This window comes from Anarrhichthys ocellatus, unplaced genomic scaffold, assembly GCF_004355925.1.
Source record: "Anarrhichthys ocellatus isolate YVR2014 unplaced genomic scaffold, GSC_Weel_1.0 scaffold86, whole genome shotgun sequence".
In the NCBI taxonomy this organism is placed as follows: Eukaryota; Metazoa; Chordata; class Actinopteri; order Perciformes; family Anarhichadidae; genus Anarrhichthys; species Anarrhichthys ocellatus.
In genome coordinates, this window is record NW_022280116.1 from 2,438,309 (window position 1) to 2,459,564 (window position 21,256).

At 42.0% G+C, this 21,256-nt stretch overlaps 1 protein-coding gene across 1 annotated transcript; it reads right to left on the bottom strand.

Annotated features, from left to right (window-relative positions):
* Nucleotides 1-1,270: 1,270 nt before the first annotated feature.
* On the bottom strand, nt 1,271-21,154 carry pms1 (PMS1 homolog 1, mismatch repair system component). The gene is made up of 13 exons (XM_031875078.1): nt 21,076-21,154; nt 20,195-20,338; nt 19,662-19,844; nt 19,383-19,485; nt 18,803-18,966; nt 14,749-14,865; nt 10,966-11,088; nt 10,690-10,836; nt 9,720-10,540; nt 7,575-8,042; nt 7,241-7,371; nt 3,840-4,000; nt 1,271-3,748 (listed from the first exon to the last, which is right to left on the bottom strand). Exons 2-13 carry the CDS (start codon nt 20,324-20,326, stop codon nt 3,548-3,550), a joined length of 2,751 nt encoding a protein of 916 aa, XP_031730938.1. The 5' UTR covers nt 20,327-20,338; nt 21,076-21,154; the 3' UTR covers nt 1,271-3,547.
* Nucleotides 21,155-21,256: the final 102 nt, after the last annotated feature.

The window sequence follows — 21,256 nt, forward strand, 5'->3', positions numbered from 1 at the left end:
CACAGATCTGGAAAGTCAATTTGTTTTGGTTGTATTTACAATCTTTGGTGGTTAATGCACTTGCATAGCTTCCCAAGCTATTGCGCTGCACCATACGTCCGTTGCCAAACTGTGTGCGCACACAAACGTACGTCATCATTGTATACAAACTGTAAAAGGGTCTTTAGGTAAAGTTACACACAGTTTACAAAGACTATCATTTGGCAAAAAAGCTGAACGGGCTATTTGTGTTGTAATAGATTAACACAGAGATGACGAATATTTGTAGGCCAACCCCGGACGTTAGCATCACGCTGGTTCCCTCTACATAAAAGCCAATGGGATTCTTACACTGGATTTTGGATTATTAGAGAAAATAAGCTGTCTCAAACAAAGGTGTATGATACCGACACATCTTGTTCAGCAACTTTACCTCTATCGCCATCGGGTCCAACACTTAATGTACACCTGCAACACCAGGGGTTCTCATGCTAATAAATCACAATAGGGATCATGGTAAATAAGAATATTAGCATTGCCATTGTAAGCATGCTAGCATAGTGGCATTAGCAGCTCGCAAAGCTGTGTCAGTTCTGGTTTAAGTGCAAGTCAAAATTGCCATTAAAAAGAATACAAACACATTTATAAAGTATGTTCTGTTGATGATCTCTATGATTCAATTTAAAGGGGCTCAACTCAAGCATCAGACAGACGTAGCTTTAAACAGAGATGCATTGGTTAAAGACCAGAGTACGCTTGATATGAAGTAGTTCGTTCAAAGATTTGTCCGACCATGTCTGAAGGCCAAAGTGTGTCTATGGCTGTTCTGAACAGCCGCACTAGGACAAAGGGTGAAAGCCTGCTGTCATAGGGGCAATACATGATCACAGTTTACTTGTTGATGTTTCAAAATGTTACAAAAACAATTGGATACGTCTGTGAACGTTAAAAACGTGTGTGTGTGTGTGTGTGTGTGTGTGTGTGTGTGTGTGTGTGTGTGTGTGTGTGTGTGTACGCGTGCGTATGTTCAGACCTTGTGTGGAGATATAGTCTTTGCATAGCCAGACCTATCTCCACAGCGCTGTGCCAATAGCATCCGCTGAGTCTTCTGACGATCCGACAAGCACCTCAGTTGAGACAAGTCTCTTCGTGGGCATTTTCGGCAATATAAAAATAAAAGCTAATATGAAAGGTATGGTCTGGTTATAAATTACTTTTGAACACACCCTAAAGATGTATGTTTTTAATCTATAAACTATATTCTTTTCTCATTTGATTGAAATTCTCTCCATCTAGTTTCACGTTTCTAAACAGAAACAGGTGTTGCTTGCGCCCATTGCTGGGCAAGGTACTCTACGTGACTACTTCTCAGAGCTGTTCCAAAAATAGAGCAGTAAAGGGGTTAAATTTAGTACACATCGTTGTATTTTGGATTTGATGACTCTGTGCACTGTTACCTCTGGGTTGTGAGTGGTGTACAGTTCCCCGGGCTGCTGATTACAACTTGAGAAGCAGTAGCTCTGCACATTAGGGCAGTAATCGGAGAACAAATATCTATCTAAGATGACGCTGTATGTGAAATGAGTATTCTTGTATCACTGTTTGGTTATTCTACATTTTGCGCCAACCAAAACTCTTCCTTCATATCGTTCTTCAGGTTGGGTTAATCATTAGCAAATACCTCAATGTGGTTGCAGAAAATGTCAAAAACAGTGAAACAGATGGCTTAAAAGACAGCTGGCAAAATTAACCGTTGCTGACCTTTTAAACAGTGCGGTCACATGGTCAAAAGATGATCATCAGTTAATCCTCGCCAATTACTCTGATATGCCCCTCGGGTGCCAACGGCAGCATGTACTGAGTAGATTCTGCTGCTGCACGCATTTCTGGACACAAGCAACTGAGGAGTGAGAAGTTTCAAACAAGGAGTGAGGGGCAAAAAAGCCGTGGGGAGAAGGGGTGAGGGGTCCTCGCTGGTATTTATCCCCTTGCCTGAGGCACGTTGCAGAGTGTTGGCCCTGCAGCAATGCTGAAGCCATCTGTGGGTTCTCTCAGCAGAGGCCGCGTAAAACAAGACGTGTGCTGAGGTTTGACCTTTCACGGTCCTAACTATAATATTATCATAAGACGAGCGGTTTAGATTGCACTCTTCCCTGTGGTGGGATTCAGTGTCCATATGAAAAGGCGATGAGTGAAAACCCCATATGGCGTTACGTATTCCTGTTGTCCAGGTTTGGTCAAATCACAGTTAATGTTTCTTTAATAATGTTTTCCCAATGAAATCCCTCGCTCAGGTACCACCACCTCTCAATACATAAGGCCGATTGAAAATAATTAAGACTTTTTATGAATGCTGAAAAAAGAAAATCACATGCTTTGAGACTTCTGCCAGTCTGCTCTTTACTTAGTTGTAGAGCGAAGCCTAATTCAGCTCGTTTGCCCACAGGAAACCTCAAGCAACACTGAAAACCAGAACGGTGACGTAATCGACTAATGTCTTTAGGAAGTGGCAACACCACAAGTTAGCGCAGTGTCAAGGATTTGCTAAACTTTGTGGCTGAAATTACAGTGCAAATCTCTGAAGCATTGAATGCAGCCAGGGATAATATACAACTATCTGTCAATACTAAAGGGCGAGCAGCTGGCACTAATTGAGGGAAAAGAATTATGGGTAGTAGCTGGCACATGTACATCTCTGGCTTGAAGCTTGCCAATACCCATCCCAATGGTGCCACAATGAGGCTCAGGGGTAGTAAGATACTCTGGCTTTGGGACAGAAGTGAAGTTAGGCAGTCAGATATCCCTCAGCGGGGCGCAGAATGCTGTTGTTGATCCAAGAAAATGCAAAATATAATAAATCAATGAAACCATAATCTGCATATGAACACGTCCAGTCTAATTTTTATGCAGTAACTATACTGAGGTTGAAATATGAGTTCTTTGTTGCCAGGAATCTGCTGTCAAAGTTAAACAGATTTACTGTAATTGCACTATTAACTGTGATCAATGTATTGTCTTTTCTCTACATCTGCAAATCCTAGGGCACGTTTTTCCAGTTCCTTGACAAAACTATGGAAATGTTTGGCTATTTGTGAGTAAAACACTCAAGTCTGGTCCTCAACTATTGGCCACTAACTAACAACGTATTAAGTGAATTGCTCTAACAGTCATATGCAGTCGATGCGGAGAGAACATTACCTGTTTACAGTCTTCATCTAGACGTTTTGAGCCAGTCAAAGGATTCTAACCTGCATCCCTCCACAGCGCAGCCAAACCCTTTGCAATCATAATAGCTTGGCTTCAGCGATTCTGGGTAAAATGAATTACAGGTAATATATTGCAAAATAGGAAAACTAAATAGAAGTGAACAATTCAAGGTTAACATGAGTTAAATGCTTGATCCATGCACAAAATCTGGAAAAATACTTTAATCTTTATGTTTTGTAACGAAGCTGGACATCATTTGAGCAGAACGAAAACAACTCAAGTAGCTGAGATTATTGAGAATAATCAGCAGCGTCGAAATGAGGCGGCTGTTTCATAGATTTTTGATTGAGGTGTCTTCTTCTTACAGCTCTAAAGGCCTCAGCAGAGCTTTAGCTTCCTGGTCTGTAGAAGGAATGTCAGACAGGTGTTGGAGAAACGGTCGTCCGTGGATGCAGGTCTGGTTGCTCCCAGTGAGCTGCTGATCCATCCGTAGAAGGGTTTCCTCCACATCTTCCTTGGATAGATTTGAAGGTAACTGACGGGCAAGTCGTACTGCTTCACCCTGTGAGGTGAAAGATACAATTCAGATATATACATATATGATAGAGCTAACAGTTTATCCACTGCTTATCTTAATTCATAGCGTCTCTCACTTGCAGGTAGTTTGTGACTTTAAGTGGCCGGCACTCCTGCACGGTCCGGGCCTTCCTGTGAAGAACTGCTGTCAGGATCTCCCTGAGGTCCTCCACACCGAGGAAAGGCACGCAGTCTGCCATAGCTGTCACTTCCAGATGTCTCTCGGCAGACGCGGGGCCTGGCCAAAACAAGCAGAAAACAAGGATTAATATACTCCAGACGCTACTACTATCTCCAGGAAAGAATAATAAATAAATATTGTGGTTTACGGCTGGAATGATGACCAAGTCAAATAAGCGAAGGGACAAATGGAGTGTTAACTGACTAATAGAAGCCCCAGCAGACTGGAAGGAAGTTGTCTTGTAGGGTGGAAGAGTGATAGCTTCTCATTTCATGAGGAAATACTGCAAATCATGCACAATTTATATTTCTGACACACGACTTTGGATGGAAAATTAACTCAGAAAAGTACGATAAAAAACCTGGATAAGTAGAGGTAGGTTTAATATTTTAACCTAAATATTTCTGTGCTGGTTGTGTTGCATGTGCATCGTCTTTTAAAAATGTATGTAGAGAGCAATAACTGACAGAAACACATCAATCTATTGTAATAAAAGTTTGAAAATGACACATTTTAGACAATCCTAGCTAAAGGATGGGATACGCAGCAGAGGTTGTGCAACGGAACCACCTTACAGTTGTGTGAAAAAGTGTTTGCCCCTTCCTGATTTCTTATTTTTTTGCATGTTTGTCACACTTAAATGTTTCAGATCATCAAACAAATTCAAATATTAGACAAAGATAACACAAGTAAACACAAAATGCAGTTTTTAAATGAAGGTTTTTATTATTAAGGGGGAAAAAAAATCCAAACCTACATGGCCCTGTGTGAAAAAGTGATTGCCACCTAAACCTAATAACTGGTTGGGCCACCCTTAGCAGCAACAACTGCAATCAAGCGTTTGCGATAACTGGCAATGAGTCTTTTACAGCGCTGTAGAGGAATTTTGGCCCACTCATCTTTGCAGAATTGTTGTAATTCAGCCACATTGGAGGGTTTTCGAGCATGAACCGCCTTTTTAAGATCATGCAACAGCATCTCAATCGGATTCAGGTCGGGACTTTGACTAGGCCACTCCAAAGTCTTCATTTTGTTTTTCTTAAGCCATTCAGAGGTGGACTTGCTGGTGTGTTTTGGATCATTGTCCTGCTGCAGAACCCAAGTGCGCTTCAGCTTGAGGTTACGAACAGATGGCCGGACATTCTCCTTCAGGATTTTTTGGTAGACAGCAGAATTCATGGTTCCATTTACCACAGCAAGTCTTCCAGGTCCTGAAGCAGCAAAACAGCCCCAGACCATCACACTACCACCACCATATTTTACTGTTGGTATGATGTTCCTTTTCTGAAATGCCGTGCTACATTTACGCCAGATGTAATGGGATATACACCTTCCAAAAAGTTCAACTTTTGTCTCGTCAGTCCACAGAGTATTTTCCCAGAAGTCTTGGGGATCATCAAGATGTTTTCTGGCAAAACTGAGACGAGCCTTTATGTTCTTTTTGCTCAGCAGTGGTTTTCGTCTTGGAACTCTGCCATGCAGGCCATTTTTGCCCAGTCTCTTTCTTATGGTGGAGTCATGAACACTGACCTTAATTGAGGCAAGTGAGGCCTGCAGTTCTTTGGATGTTGTTCTGGGGTCTTTTGTGACCTCTTGGATGAGTCGTCGCTGCGCTCTTGGGGTAATTTTGGTCGGCCGGCCACTCCTGGGAAGGTTCACCACTGTTCCATGTTTTCGCCATTTGTGGATAATGGCTCTCACTGTGGTTCGCTGGAGTCCCAAAGCTTTAGAAATGGCTTTGTAACCTTTTCCAGACTGATAGATCTCAATTACTTTGTTTCTCATTTGTTCCTGAATTTCTTTGGATCGCAGCATGATGTCTAGCTTTTGAGGATCTTTTGGTCTACCTCACTTTGTCAGGGAGGTCCTATTTAAGTGATTTCTTGATTGAGAACAGGTGTGGCAGTAATCAGGCCTGGGTGTGGCTAGAGAAATTGAACTCAGCTTTCCAAAGATGTGATAAACCACAATTAATTTATGTTTTAACAGGGGGGGGGGCAATCACTTTTTCACACAGGGCCATATAGGTTTGGATTTTTTTTCCCCCTTAATAATAAAAACCTTCATTTAAAAACTGCATTTTGTGTTTACCTGTGTTATCTTTGTCTAATATTTAAATTTGTTTGATGATCTGAAACATTTAAGTGTGACAAACATGCAAAAAAATAAGAAATCAGGAAGGGGGCAAACACTTTTTCACACAACTGTATATGTGCCGCTTACCTTGCACCCCGCTCGCACGCACACCCACCGAGGCTGGCGGTGCCAAATGAAAATTCCTTGAATTTCTTAAAGGGCAACCATTCTCAACACCTGCACACTGGGGTACAACCCCACTGTGAGACCACTCAGTCCGGCAGAGAGCCAATGTCAACTGAGGTGAACCATTCCAGCAACAAAAACAACCATCGCTCACAGGACACCGTACACCCCTTGCAAGAGAAATAATGTCACAATAATGATGACGGAGCCGACAAAAACAAGTTTAATTGGAGTTATTCTGGTTTATTCTGACATTATATTTAGAACTAACATCACCCTGACTGATGAATTCATTTATTACAGTATATACACGATTAAACTACACTGATGTACACTGTATGTTATTAGAAAAATCTACCTGTCAATACAAGGACCATCTCCTTGAAAAAAAGAACTACGTATGCTCAGTACAAACATAATTCTGCTTTCTGCTCGGGTCTTTGCATTATATCTTATATTAGCTGCATTATACTAACTTGTTGTTTTCAGTTACCAGATTTTTGGTTAACATGGCTGATTTCTTAGTGTGCTAAATGTTAAAATATGTGCTCAGTTCATTATTTACACTCATCCTGATCCATTATATAAAGACAACTCTAAAAACATACTTGGTTCTTTGGTCCTCATGATGTAAAACTTCTCTATTTCATCATTCATAGTTTTTCATGATGGACACATTTGTTGAAGGAATGGGAATATTTAGTTGTACCCACAAGAAATAGAAAACTCACAGAAACTCTGTCAGAAATAATTGCCTGTAATCCAGTTACTCAGGACTGTATGTTTGACATTTCGAAATGACTGGTGAACTATGACATTAAATGATGGCTCCTACATTGTGTTAAATAACACTCGACGATTCATGAGACCTTTAAAAACACGACTAAAAAATATAAAAATAAGATTGACCGGTTGTGTTAGACTGTTTATGGGCTGTACCATTTTGTAAGCAGGTTCAGAGGGACACAATTGGCAAACGAATGTTCCTTCAATCCTACTAGACTGCCTCATACAATAGCGTTATTTACAATGTACCTGGAGTGAGTTTGATTTTGAACCCATTAGCCACAAGCCTGCGATCGCAGAAGAGGGCCCCTCCGTTTAGCTCAGGGCTTTGTTTCTCCATGTTGCACAGGGCCTCAGTATATTCAGCCCCCCCGAGACTTCTATAACAGAGAGACAAGGAGATGTTTAACATACAACAACTGTGTGTTTCGGGAAATTAGAAAAGCCCTAATAGAAACCAAGGATTACGGTTTGTTTATCTTAAAAAATTGTCTCGAGCATGTATGTATGTAACGATATTGGATGAGTGTGCAGTTTCCCAAAGGGTTGGCATTTTGCTGGTGAGAAGTGGCTGATACGTTACCCATCTGTTAACTGTATAGGGTTCTGGAGACTCGCTGCTGGAAGTATATTATTCTCTAGGAGTCTCTTAAACAGCAAGGCCTCCTCCACTCGAAATGGGTTTAACAACATGAGCCTCTGACCATATAAAATGACCCAGGCGCTCTGAGAGGCCAGCCGGTTTACAAGACGGAGGCCCCGTGGCACTGCGCTGCTCTGGGATGAAAGGCGCTGAAGCTGCAGCCGAAGGGCAGCTACGCTGCAGGGGAGGACCTGCGAGGGCTTGGGTGCAGGGTTCCTCATCTTCTTTTGGGGCTGTGCAGAGAAGAGCTGGTCCAGCAGCTGCTGGTTGGACAGCGGGGCCTTGCGTTTCTGGCCCTGGGCATGGCCCCTGGGGGTGCTCACACTCGTCTCTCTGGGACCTTCAGCCGAGGCCAACTTGGTCCTTTGGTCGTGGTGTTCCAGGTGTTTTTTTGCCTTCTCCTCATACCTGCCGAGTTCAACCAAGTATCTTTGAGTTAAAACAGTAGTGACTTCAAATCTATTCCAAGTTACCAGTCCAGCATGCACTGATTTGGACATTTGTATGGCAAAAACATGCCCAAGGTTAACACTATAGGCTAAATTAAAAAGGGCACTCCACCCATTTTAGACATGAACTTCAGTATGTCTAACCCAGGCATCTAAGTCCACCTAAATAAGTGGTACGGATCTCTAAGACTTCTGGAAAATCTTGCTTTATATACAATGTTGTACAAACTTGTGTGCTCAACTTCTTCTGTGTAGCACATCAGCTAAGCTGCCATCTGTTCCTGTCCACGAAACTCGTGTTTCCATAGATCTTCAAGTGTTAAGCATTAGGGATTACACTTCAGCACCCCATTATTCAAAGAACCTCTTTCGTGAACTTGTGCAAGTGTAATTCCTAGAAGTGGTGTGCCACTTACCAGTGGCGGAGAAAGGAGCCAAGCACTTGTTTCATGTTTAAGACAGCAGTTACGGCAAGGCGGGATTCCAAACAGATGTCTTTTTCCATACACTCTGCCATACCTTATATGAGGCCCCAGCCACTGCTGACGCACACGATCCAACTTGGTAATGACTTTAAATTGGTACGCAGTGATCTAACGTAATTGGGATGAAGCGCCGTCAGCGCTGTGTAATAGTGTTGTTCTATGATGCTACTTAGCTCAGTGGATAGAGATCGCCGGGCGTCTGGCCAATTACAGAAGTTGCCAATGACCGTGTGACCAGATTCAACTCTCATCCCGTTTCATAATTGGCTTTGATTAAATCAATTGATTGTAAAAACACAAGAGCTGTATGCTGTGCTCTTTGACCTGCTAATAGCACCATTTCTTAAATGTTTTTTGTAATAATTCTTACACTTCGGAAGCAAATTCCCATCTTGAGGCTACAGAACGACACACTAATCTACCCAAAATGCCACATTTGTCTGATCACCCCATTTTTATATCATGTTTGTTTTGTTTTTCAAATAACTCCACCCCCGTCTCACCTTCATTAATGTAAATCCTTTGACTGTGAGGGAGCGAGGTTTGAAAAAAACCCATTACCTCCATCTGTTCTGTGCCAAATCTGTTCTTGACTGGCCAACTATGTGTCACTCCTAATACCACTTGTGACGTACATGTAGGTGAGATTTTCAATGGACAGAGAGACTGCAGCCTGAACCTGGAAACAGGATAGTTAGATACAAAACGTATGTTGTGGTTTCTCTTTAGAAATCAAGAAATACTGTGCAAAGGGAAGAATCAGTTCATAGCAGTCTTTGTCTCTTAAATCTTGTCATAGTGTCTCTATAAATGTCTCTGTTTAGGGAATTTTGTAGGTATGGGACATTAACACAATTGGAATAATACTTAAATAAGTAATTAATAAATACTTGGATGGCATACTTTGGAAATAGAGGATATTTCACCATTAGTGATACCTGTTAATGTCCCGCGGTAAATGTCATCTACCTAACCCCCTTTCAGACACTGGAAATTAGAAACACAGCTCATATCAACAAACTTTCCAGACTAGACAGTACACATGCAAACGACAGGTCAGACCCCCCACCCCCCCCCCCCCCCCCCCCCTGTCTTGCAAGTAACAAGAAATGGAAACGACTGCTTGGAAAGGTGAAGGTCTGGAAACTCACTTCTTACGGTCTTCCTCCCTCAGATTTTTCCACCTCTCGTGAACGGCGACGCTGATATCCTGCAGGCCGGCTGTGGGTCTCTCCCTGAGGACCTCTGCTCTGGCCTCCTTCTCGAAGAGGGCGGCAGGAGACAGCGGTGCCCTCATGGCGCGGTTGCTGATCAGGTCGTAGGCCGTCAGAGCAGCCCGCTTCTCCGTGATGGCGTTGAACATCTTCTTGTTTGGGCCGCTCTGACTCTCGATGTCGTCAGAGCCAGAACGACTGCTCATCGAGGGTTGGTGGATTTTGACGGGCCGCAGGGGTTCTCCCGACGCGGGGTCGGTCAAAGCCGTCCCCCGGCTCCAGTCCGCAGCAGATATCTGGCCTTTGCTTGAGTCTGCACCTGATACAGCATTGTCCTCGGGTCTCTCTGCTAAACCCATTCCTGCTGCCTGAGCGCAGCTCTGAGCCGTCTCATCGTCATAGAGAGAAAGGTTCGACTCAAGCCCAACTGGGAAATGGTTGACAATCCAGTCCTCTGCTACAGAGGAGGAAGAGCTGCCGTTTGAGGACCGGCGGTCCAGTGGAGCATCGGTGCTTCTTGCTATTGACAGAGCATGTTCAGGTGCCTTGTTGAGGAAGTTACCGCGGCAGTTGGCGAGACCGTCGTCCCTCTCTACGCTTTGTTCGTTGTCCGGTCGTGAAGCATCATCAGTCCGCAAAGTGCTAGGCCGAGAAGAGGACGTCTCACGGCCAAGCTGCTTCTCAGCTGGGGGGTCACCATCGGGCCGATAGCCATAGAGAGAAACCAGTAATGCATCTACTGCGGTCAGCACAGCCTCCTAAAGTATTGGCGATACAAGGAATTTATCATCAAATCACATCTGGCAGCCTCGGGTCTTGGGCTATTCCCACAATAAAGCAAGGCTGGAGCATGACTTGAATTTTTTCTGACAAAATTCTATCCGATTATAGTGAATTTCATAGCTACCTTGTTATGAAGAAGAACCTGTGTCTTGTCAGGTGTCAGATTGACGTCGACTGAGGACGGTGGAACCGTAATTTTAAGCATGGCGGTGGGGTAGCGGTTTCGGGCCGCATCACCCGGATACTGAGCAGTGTAGTGTTGACGTAGCAACTGATGATCGATCACACAGTCCAACCAGGAAAAAGTATTCAACAAGAAATAAAAGAATGAATGAATTAGATTCAAAAAAGTGTTGGTTGTATGTATTGTGTTGTGTTGAGTGATCCAGAAAGACTCTACCTTCATCACATCTTTTTGGTGGACAGGCCGGTTGTTGACAAATATAAATGTTTTGTCAGGGTTCGATGAGCTTGTGGAAGAGTAATCCGCTCCAGGCTTTGGAAAAAAGCCATCTAAAACAATCTGAATAAAATAAGAAACAATGATAATATTAAACCGATAAGCACAAAGCAGGTAGCAGACAGAAACTAGGATATGACACTACAAGGCAAATAATGGTCGTGGTAAAGCGCTGAATTTGACGTTTTCTTAAATGAGACCTTCTGGTCATGCTCAGCAGCCGGCTGGCACAGCAGCATAACAGTGTAACTACTTCACACCTGGACGTGACATAAACTTTACCACCAATACAAGTTCAATGAAGACGGCACGGCTGAGCCATTCTGCTGACAGCACAGCTGCACATCTGGGAATGAGGCCATTAATTCAGGTTGTGCACAAGCCAACACGCACTCAGCAACGGACATAGCATACTGTACATACGCTGTCACGGTGTAATGAGAACAAGAGAACGCTACATTCCTTCAGAGGCTTCGCTACACTGATCTCATCAACTTCTTTAAAAGTTCTTGTCCGAACAGCAAACGTCCTTTCACAGTAAATTTGGAAACAATCAAGAGCGACGGGCAGTTTGTGGGTTCCTCTCGACACGCAGGCTCCAACATGTCGTACACGATTACCTTTCACCTAGAATCATGCCAGAGGTGGTTCTCGTGGGCTCAAACTGATGACTCGACACAAAACCGAACAAATACACTTAAAACTCCCATTATTAATGTCAGCTAGTAAGAAAGTATGGAAAGCTATTAATGTTCTACAGATTGCAGGCGTCGTGGCTATGCCCCCCCCCACCACATGGCCTAGGGCTCATTATTAGCAGCAACGCATGCTAATGAAGTTAATAAATGAACTGCTGTTTCAGGTCGGGGGTACATGTGCTTCTCTCTATTCCTGCTCATTAGGGTCACTTTATGAGCGCACGAATGGCACCTCTGGCCCAAAAGGGCCGCGGCTGTGTGTAGTCCCGCAGTGTCACATTTTGTTCTGCAGAGGAACAGCTCTTACAACTCTCCCGGAGCGAGGCCCCGGAGAAATTGTCAACCCAGTTCCCTTGATCACGAAGGGACAAAGAGGAGGAACGTTCTCTTTGGTTGCTAAAGGGAGTAAGAGGGAAAAGGTGAAAGGTCGTCCTCATAACTGGGCACCAAGGTGCAGCAGCAAAATAACAACAACAAAGAGGAAAATGAGAGAGAGAGAGAAACGGGGTGAAAAGGGCTGCTCCACATCTGTCAGGCTGGATTAGTTGGCAGCCGAGCAGCAGGTACGAGCCGCGTGACACCTACCGTGACCAAGCAGAAAGTTGCCGCTCGACAATAATTCGATTACGGTCAGCACAACAAAGCTTAGCTAACGAAAATCACTCACACTTCATCAGGAAAGAACTCAGGAGAAAAGGGCAAGGGAATAGTTGGCCAGCCACCAGCTGACCACATCTGCTGGCTTCAGACCAGGCGCTCGTGATGAGGTTATTAGCTCACGGTCCAGTGCGTAACGTGCATGCTCTCATTTGCTCTGCAAAAAGTATCCATCTTAACCAGGCTTTTAACATAACGGTGACAGTTACAATTAGATGTTCCTAAAGCAAGCAAAACAAAGAAGACGTTGAGTCATCGTAATTTATTCCCAATGCACTTCAATATATTTTTCAAACTTGTTTCTTTTCTTGTTAAGCACTTGGACTTGTTGACAATTACCTTTTTCAAGGGGGCAAGTGTGTGCCTTATGAAGATGAACTGCGATAATGGCCGTATGAGAGCAAAGAGTGTGCTGTGTTCCCGTGACTCCTTGTCGTCGCTTCACATTCACGACATCCTTTTTTCAAAGGAGACTTTGTCCGACTGAGCAACGGTCCATGTGAGACAGTCAGACAGGGTTAGCTATATCAAAACCATATCGCTTCAGTTACATTCCTCCTGTTTGTTCTTAAATATCTACAGGCAGGGCTCGGCAATAAGGGTTGCAACGTTGGCAACCATTTTCTAGAAATTGGCAACCAATTGTTGGCCTTTGCTTGCCGTCAGAGGCAACTACTTTTTAACATATAAATAATAGCCAAAGCAAAAACAGGAATGGTTGCACCCTAAAATATGTGTTATTCTTTTTATATATTTGTTGCATTAGGGATAATTAAATATTGGATATTATATATTTGGAGCCACATGATGTGGTGTTACCAAACGTATTTTTAAGTTTCGGCAACCAAAGGGTGAAACCTGGTTGCCAGCCTGGGAAGCACTTTTAAAAGTTGAGCCCTGATAGGCCACTAAGGTTCTTTTTCTACTTGACTTACACGCAGGCATGACTTCACTGTATCGACTTGTATAGTTATGGTTGGTGATGTCAACAGTAGTGCTATCGAATTATCTTGCATTCTGACAGCTATGGACTAACCCCCCACCCATCAGTAGCACCTGAACTCTACCAAATCATGACAACAACTTCGCCGCCTTCTTTTACAGGCAAAATTTAAAAAAGCAGGCAAGCTGTCAGTGTCTCCGTATCAGGTGAAGGGTCCATGTCATCCATCCGTCCTCTTAAAACCAATTCTATCTGCATGACACAATTTGATCCCATCAGCCGTAACACCCGGGAGGAGATTGTGTTACGTTTAAGTTCTTCCTCCTGCAGCCTTGACATTCTTCCCCCAAGCTTTCTAAAGAATGTTGTTAATTGCATAACACCAGACCCCCTGGCAATAGTCAATACTCCTCTCCTTTCAGGCCATTTCCCCAAGATACTGAAAACAGCAGCAAATCAGGCCTCTTTTTAAAAAGAACAATCTTGACACCTCAAACTTGAAGGCCCATATCAAACCTCCCACTTCTCTGTAAAATCATACAAAAAGCTGTTTTTCCATCACCTCAATATCTTCTCGAAACTAAATAATTGTTTTTTCATCACCACACAGAGACCGCTCTCAAGAAAGTCCAACAATACGTCTTAGTACCGGCGGATCTCAGTGCTGCGTTTGACACAGTTAACCATAACATACTACTGGACTGACGGCAAACTGTGTGGCACTCTCTCTCAGTCTCCACTGGTCTATACCTTATCTGCAGGATAGAGACTATTCTGTGTCAGCTGATCCTCACAAATCTGAACGAACAGCAATGACTTGTGGAGTTCCCCAAGGGTCCATTCTTGGTCCGGCTCTATTCAACATCTAGCTCGCATCTTCGGGAAACAAGAAAATATCCTACCATAATGATGCGGACGACGCACAGATTTACACAACTATAAACCCAGATTATTATCAATCTCATCTGGGACAGGCTTGCTCACCTTCTCCCGGGGTCAGAACCAAAGCAGAAGCAGCTTTCAGTGTTTGAGCACAGCAGATCTGGAATAAACGTCCAGAGCACTTGAGGTCTCCTTCAACCTTTTGTTCTTTTAAACTGAAGCTCAAAACGTTTCTGTTTGCCGCTGCTTTTCCCGAGATCATTAAAGATGTTCGATTCTGCACCTCTTAAATCTACCTTATTTATACTGTTTATTCTTATTTTTTCTCTCTTTTATGACTTATTTTCAGTTTTACTTGTTTTGTATGTTAATGCTTATGTAGAGTACCTTGAATTGCCTTTGTGTCTGAAATGTGCTATATAAATAAACTTGCTTTGCCTTGATATTAAACTGACTTTCTGCCAGCAATGTTGTGAAAACCAAAAGAAAACTGTAGTTTTGTTCATTTTCTCTCTCATCTCTGCATATTTCCCCTTAACTAACCTCTGTTTGCTCCTGGTGATGGTGGCAAGGGAGCAGGCTGGCAACGGCGCCGGCTCCCAGCGTAGCAAGGAGGGCACCTCTGTGATCGGCCACCGTGGCCTTCTGCCAAACCCCCACCTGCAACAATATGATACAATATGACTTCCATGAGTCAGGCCATTCACACAGCATAAACACTTGTCAAGTTAGCAACATGCATTTTGTTTCCGTCAAGTGATTCAGCAAGAGATGACCAAAAACCAGCAAAGCAGCAGAAGTCATATCAGTCTACGACCAAATTTAGGGAAGGGAACGTTAAAGATATTGTTGCCAATGTAAAAATGGACAAGTTTACATTAAAAATGAACCTTTCCATCATTTCTAACCAAGAAGATCTGTTGACATTATCTAAACTTCAAACCCAAGATGCCACATGCGACGGATACTTGTAGATATATTCGTGTGAAAACAGTTGAATCTCAGGGAAAAATCGTAATTACAATATTGGCTCAAAAACATTTAGTTTATACTTTGATTTTGTTCAAGGACCGGTGACACAAACATGGATTTAAAAGGTCATATGCTTATATCCTTTTGGAATTATGTCGGATCAGAAAATATCAATATGTTGACACCCACAACGTGTGGGCAAGTAGTTTGTGTCCACCAGTGAATACATTACCCGGGTGTTGATTTCTAAAAGCATGCACTCTGTTCGCAGGGCATGTCTCGGCTATTAAATACGCAATTTGGCCCATGTAAACGGATCAGTCCTGTAAACGGTTCCTGAAGAAGCTGTGAAACACGACACAGGCCAAATAGCAGAGTTGGAGATAAAGGATAGGGGCAACTGAGTGCTGATTGTACAAAACGGCTTCAGTACCTTCCTCTGACTACCTCTAAACTGATTTCTATGAACGCCTGGCCCCTGCGTGACCCACACCACCTATACACTCCTGTGGACAAACTGGCTGCAGCCTGAAACGGAATCCGGGGTTAAGTCCGCAGCTGTGTTCAGCGACTTACTCAGGTGTCATAATCAGCCAAATCAGGGATCACAGTCAGCCATATTTGTGTTCGGAGCACCTGACAGTTACGCTTAGCTGTGGTGGGAAAGGGCATGAGGGATGGAAATGTCTAATTGCTAAATAATTCCGCCGCTGATTAATCGAGGGTTATGCAATGGAACAACCCAAAATAACTGGCTTTTTTTTTTATTGTGCACTCCAAAAGTCTATAACCCTGTGCAACCCAGGGGGCAGGTCATAAAAAGTGAACAAAATGGGTTAAAAATATGCTAAAAAAAAAGTAATTTACCGACATTGATCTTGCACCAAAAACATGCAACCTCCATTAACTGATGACAATTAATGACTGATGTTGACAATAAATGATTAAAACTAAAATTGGACATTGTGGAATATGAAGCACTGTTTTGGTGTGTGTGTTTGTTATATTTACTGAAGCTTCTATCGTCATTAAGTCATTTCACCGTTTCCATTTGGTAATGGACAATAACAAACACTCCTCATGAGCAACGCTTTAAAGTAATTTACACATCACTTTGCAGACGCTACAAATGCAAACTGTCAACGTTGCAAGACTCACATTTTTTTACGATGGAAAGTAAAATCATGATCAATGATTCATACTTTTTGTAGAGTCAAGGTGAGTGATATTCAGGCATGACTGCAGACATGTTAAAGGCTCTGACTTGGTTCACTTCAGCAGATCTCAACCAAACCTTTCAAGAGAACAGAGGACCTTTAAGCTGCACCTGAATGTCATATCAGTACAGTGGTTACATACCAAAGAGCCCTTTTCATACATGTAATGTTCCTAGAGGTTAACATACTTTATCCCTAAGTGTATATAATAAATACTAGTGCAGAAACGGTTGACAGTTTATCTCATTTTATAATCAGTTAATCATTTAAGTCATTTATCAAGTAAAATGCCCAACATTTTCTGGTTGCATCTTCTCCAATGTGAGTATTTGCTGCTTTCGCCAAGTGTTATATCATTATTTTTTGGGGTTTCGAATACGGGTCGGACAAAACAAGACTATTTGTAGATGTCAGGTTGAGCTCTGGAAAATTGTGATGGGGAATTGCAATTGATTGCAATTTTCTGACTTTGTGCTGACTGATTAAATAAAATAATAAAAACGATTGTTAGTAGGAGCCATAATAAATGAATGCAATAAACTCTGTTCAGGCAAGGTTGTAGATTTTGAGGGTAATTTTAAAAAGTCCTTATCAGTCTTATTATTGTTCCTTAATAGCGACGGGTATAATTTGTTGCATGCATGATATTTCGAGACGCGTTTCTTTTAATGACCTGAACTTTCATCAAGCAGAGCCAGCAAAGAACTCACTAACCTTTCTATCAAGTTAATCAATCTGTGCTCGCTTGGCTCGATGACAGGCTTGTGCGTTCCTCAAGTGCGTCGACAAGTCAAATAAATATTTTCCGTCACACGTAACGATTTCACAGCTCAAAGACTCGTATTAGCACAGACAACTAAACAACAGGAGGCTGGAGACAATTTACTGTCTTCAAGAAGTGGTTTGATTAATACTTTACCTAGCAAGCTCCTGAATATCCTTTAATAACCGTCTGTTTAAGAGCTTTTACACGTTTGACACAGAATTTATCATGAGTGAAATTTAGACAGGGAATTGGGTGCGAGCATATGACAGGATTGGTAGTGGGGATTATAGGCTTTTTGTATTTCCCCCCCATTTTTCTTGTTGTAATAACTGTTTTTATGTTTTGTTATTTTCATTTATTGATTGAATGTCAAAGAAAACAAACTCCCCTTCCTGCCCTCGTCCAATAGCATCGTGAGTTATATGTTAAATAAACTCATTAATACAGATATATTTTTAAAAAGATGCACTGAATCTCTATTTTTCCTTTGCAGCATTAATCTCCATACAGACCGTTTTTATTTAGTGTCGAGTTAATAGTTAAACCATTCACTTTATTAATAATACCGTATTTAGCTGGAAGCAACCAATTTTTAGAAAGCGCTTTATAAATATCATGTATTGTTAGTAATAGTAGCACCAGATGTAGTAGTAGTAGTAGTGGCAGTAGTATCAAAATGTTGAAGATCAATAAACTAGCGTACCTTCCTTCGCTCTTAGATCAATGTCATCGTTTACGTTCGCCACACATGCAACACTATACTGTAAATACATGGATTACTAAATAAAGGTGAGGGTGATTTTGAGGCAGAGACGTTGGTTCATTTGAAGACTAATGTATATTAGTCTTTTAATGTATTTACAGTATATTAGTGTATTTAATGTATTTACAGTATATTAATGTATTTACAGTATATTAGTATATTAATGTATTTACACTATACTGTAAATACATGGAATACTAAATAAAGCTGAGGGTGATTTTGAGGCAGAGACGTTGGTTCATTTGAAGACTAATGAGGACATCTAGTGGATGCTGAACTGTGTGAGCAGGGAGTTAAAACCCTGCATCACGTGGGACATTTCAGGCTTGTTAATATAGATCATTTTGGCTGTGTTAATGCATCTGGCATTCATTTTGGCATTGTTTGTTCGGCATAATCCACTGAAATCAGAGACACGGCTACCAGCGTAGCTCTTGGAAGGACAATAGCGCAACACAGCAGTGTATTTAGTCATCTTTTGAGGAAATGATGACTAGTTAAAATACACCGATCATGCAGATCGACAGCTTAGGTATGATTTCAAACAATTGTAATGACATTTTGATATCCGTTTTCCATCGTAAAGATTCCATGTACAAAACTACAGCACTTGTACGATCAACTGTCAAGCCCAAAGGCGATCATTGTTACGGTCCTCAATCATTTTGAGCTGCATATCACTTTAAAAAGCAGTTATATGACTGCTTGGTTAGTGACTGATGGAAATGTCCCAATGTTACAACTTTGATTGTAAATAATATATATTATGCATATATTTGTATTCTGCTGATTGAAAGCTGTCTGTCACCAGTGAAAGTTGTCGGTATAGATTTTTTTCTTTACTAACTGAAAACTAAAAAGTGAGAAGGAGTCACTGGCCTTATTGTGAATGAGTGTGAGCCTCAAGTCCGGTTTTATAATGGCGTAGGCCATCAGCAGCTCCTGTATTTTCCTCAGCTCCTCCTTGCACTTCTTGGTAGAGGAGTAGTACTGACGCCTCACTGGAATGTTCTTGAAAAGCTTCAGTGCACTCACTGTTGTGCCTATGAAACACAAAGAGCAGAGGTGTGCAACAGCTTCTGACATAAAATGTACTTTTTGTGCAACGAGGCTAACGGACTCCGGTAGACAGATCTAACTGGACACTGGTCAAAGTGTGTGTTACTCTGAAATGTTTCATAACAAACACCAATATTACCTCTTTAAGGAAGTTGTCACGTGATCCCTTTAAAGAATTATACATCTATCTACAGTTTTATCTACGAGATATTCCTAAACAGTATAATTCGTAGTACAGGAGCTAATGTGGCTGCTAGTGGACTCAAACATTAATTTATAGTTAAGCGGTATACTTTTTTAACTGATGTCAAAGTGTCTATCTGTGACTACAGTGTTCCACGTTACCACTTCATTATACAAAAGCGGTCCTCGATTTTCGATTGAATTATTGTTGCCTTGCCTTGACCTAAGTGAGACGGCTTCTGAGAGACAATCTGCCCAGTGAAGTTAAGCGTGTACTGGGTGCTGATGTCATCCTCCTCTGTCTTCGTGATGACAGCCACCTAAAAGGAAAGAGTACAATTAAACATCAGGTTCCCAACGAACCCCGTTTATATGCAGTATTAAACCAGGGTGTATATTTAATTCCTAATATATACTGATAAATCAAAAAGTCATGCTATCTGTACATTAATATTTTGATCTCAGCGTAATGTAATAATTGTTAAATACTTCTCACCTCGGCCACGGAGCAGATGGAGCCCAGCGCCTCTCCTCTGAAGCCGTACGTCTCCAGACGCTCCAGGTCCTCGTTGCTACAGATCTTTGAAGTAAAGTGCGCCGCGGCCATCACGGGAGTATCTTCTGCTTTGATTCCATGGCCGTTATCGCGCACTTCTATGCGGTCCAACCCGTAGTTCTCCTGCAAAAATTCAATAATACTTGTAGACTGCCTGTGCAACTGGAGGGGGAATCAGAATCAGTACTTTGACTTGTGAGGATTAAAAAGCACACGCTAACCTGCAGAAAAAATATAGCTATTCTCTATTAATGTCTTTATAGCAGTGTGTTGTTTTACACCATGCTTTATGCTGATATTTTATAAACGTCATTATCCATTACAACAACAGCGCTGCTAAATAGGCAGGCATCCCCAGCTCTATTGAGACAAAGCCTCCTTCAGACAACACTACCTATAATTCATCATTTGCTAATCAACCATATTTTTCAAAATACATTCCGCCCTGTTCCAAAGACCTTTAGAGAACGTACCAGTTTGACGTCAATGCTCGAAGCTCCAGCATCCAGGGAGTTTTCCATCAGTTCTTTCACAACGTTCACAACAGAGGTGATGACCTGGGAGCTGGACAACAGCCGAACCGTATCCGGAGGCAGCTGCTTCATGATTCAAGGAGCCTGTTGTCGAGAAGTCTGGTTTTAGTTTGATTCTCTTGAGTGTTGTTGAGTCACCAACAACATCACATGAGAATGGAGCGAACTGGAAAACTGTAATTCAACGCTGCACATGTTGTTATTGTTGATGTTTACAGATGAGTTCAAACATGTCTCTGAGCCCAAGGGTCTTACCAAAATGCATAAGACATGATGCACCAGTGTCATTCATGTCAATTAAAATATGGGCATGGGTGCAAGCCTGTGATGTCGACAATACAGTGAGCAGGTGACTTTTTTTTATAGCTTGTTGGCCTCGCCTAACACATTAAGCGAGGCCAACAAATGCGACCATTTGCATTAAATAACAAGCTTGATCTTGATTGAAACAGAGATCCAAGTCTTGATTTCTAGTTTCAAAATGATCCTTTAAGGCAAAAATACTGATTTATTGCAGTCACCTGAGAGAAAGACTTTAACGTTACCTATTGACGTTATGTTATATTTGTACAAATGCCAGTTTACAGAAACACTCGAGTTATCTTATTTTAGTCAGAAACAATATAGAAACGTGATGTCACCTGAACACCATAATAAAATGGGTTTTACAGTATTAGGTTAACATTAGCTTAAGTGCTGTGGAACTTATCTGAGTTGCTTTGACTCGTTAGCAAACAATTAAAAACACACTTTCCTATAAACGTAAACAAACTCCTATTAAGCAAAGATAAGAAATAGCTAAATATTAGTTAGATACTGACTTGGACGAGTCCTTGTGACTGCAGACCCTGTTGAATCGATTCATAAACAACAGACACGAGCCCCACAGCGGAAACGACCTGATTCCCGCCCCCTTCCTCACACGTTGATTGGTTAAACGTCACATGAAGGCGGGTTCCTTATATATGGGTAATTTCTGCCCTGAGTTTAGACTAAATGGTT

What these genes read in the sequence shown, in the direction of transcription:
- pms1 (XM_031875078.1), bottom strand. Translation starts at nt 20,326, where the DNA reads ATGAAGCAGCTGCCTCCGGATACGGTTCGGCTGTTGTCCAGCTCCCAG. An exon ending in CCATCTGCTCCGTGGCCGAG is followed by an intron (nt 19,486 to 19,661) that starts GTGAGAAGTATT and finishes CTTTCCTTTTAG; the next exon opens with GTGGCTGTCATCACGAAGAC. An exon ending in AGGGAGGAAGACCGTAAGAA is followed by an intron (nt 8,043 to 9,719) that starts GTGAGTTTCCAG and finishes TGAACTCGGCAG; the next exon opens with GTATGAGGAGAAGGCAAAAA.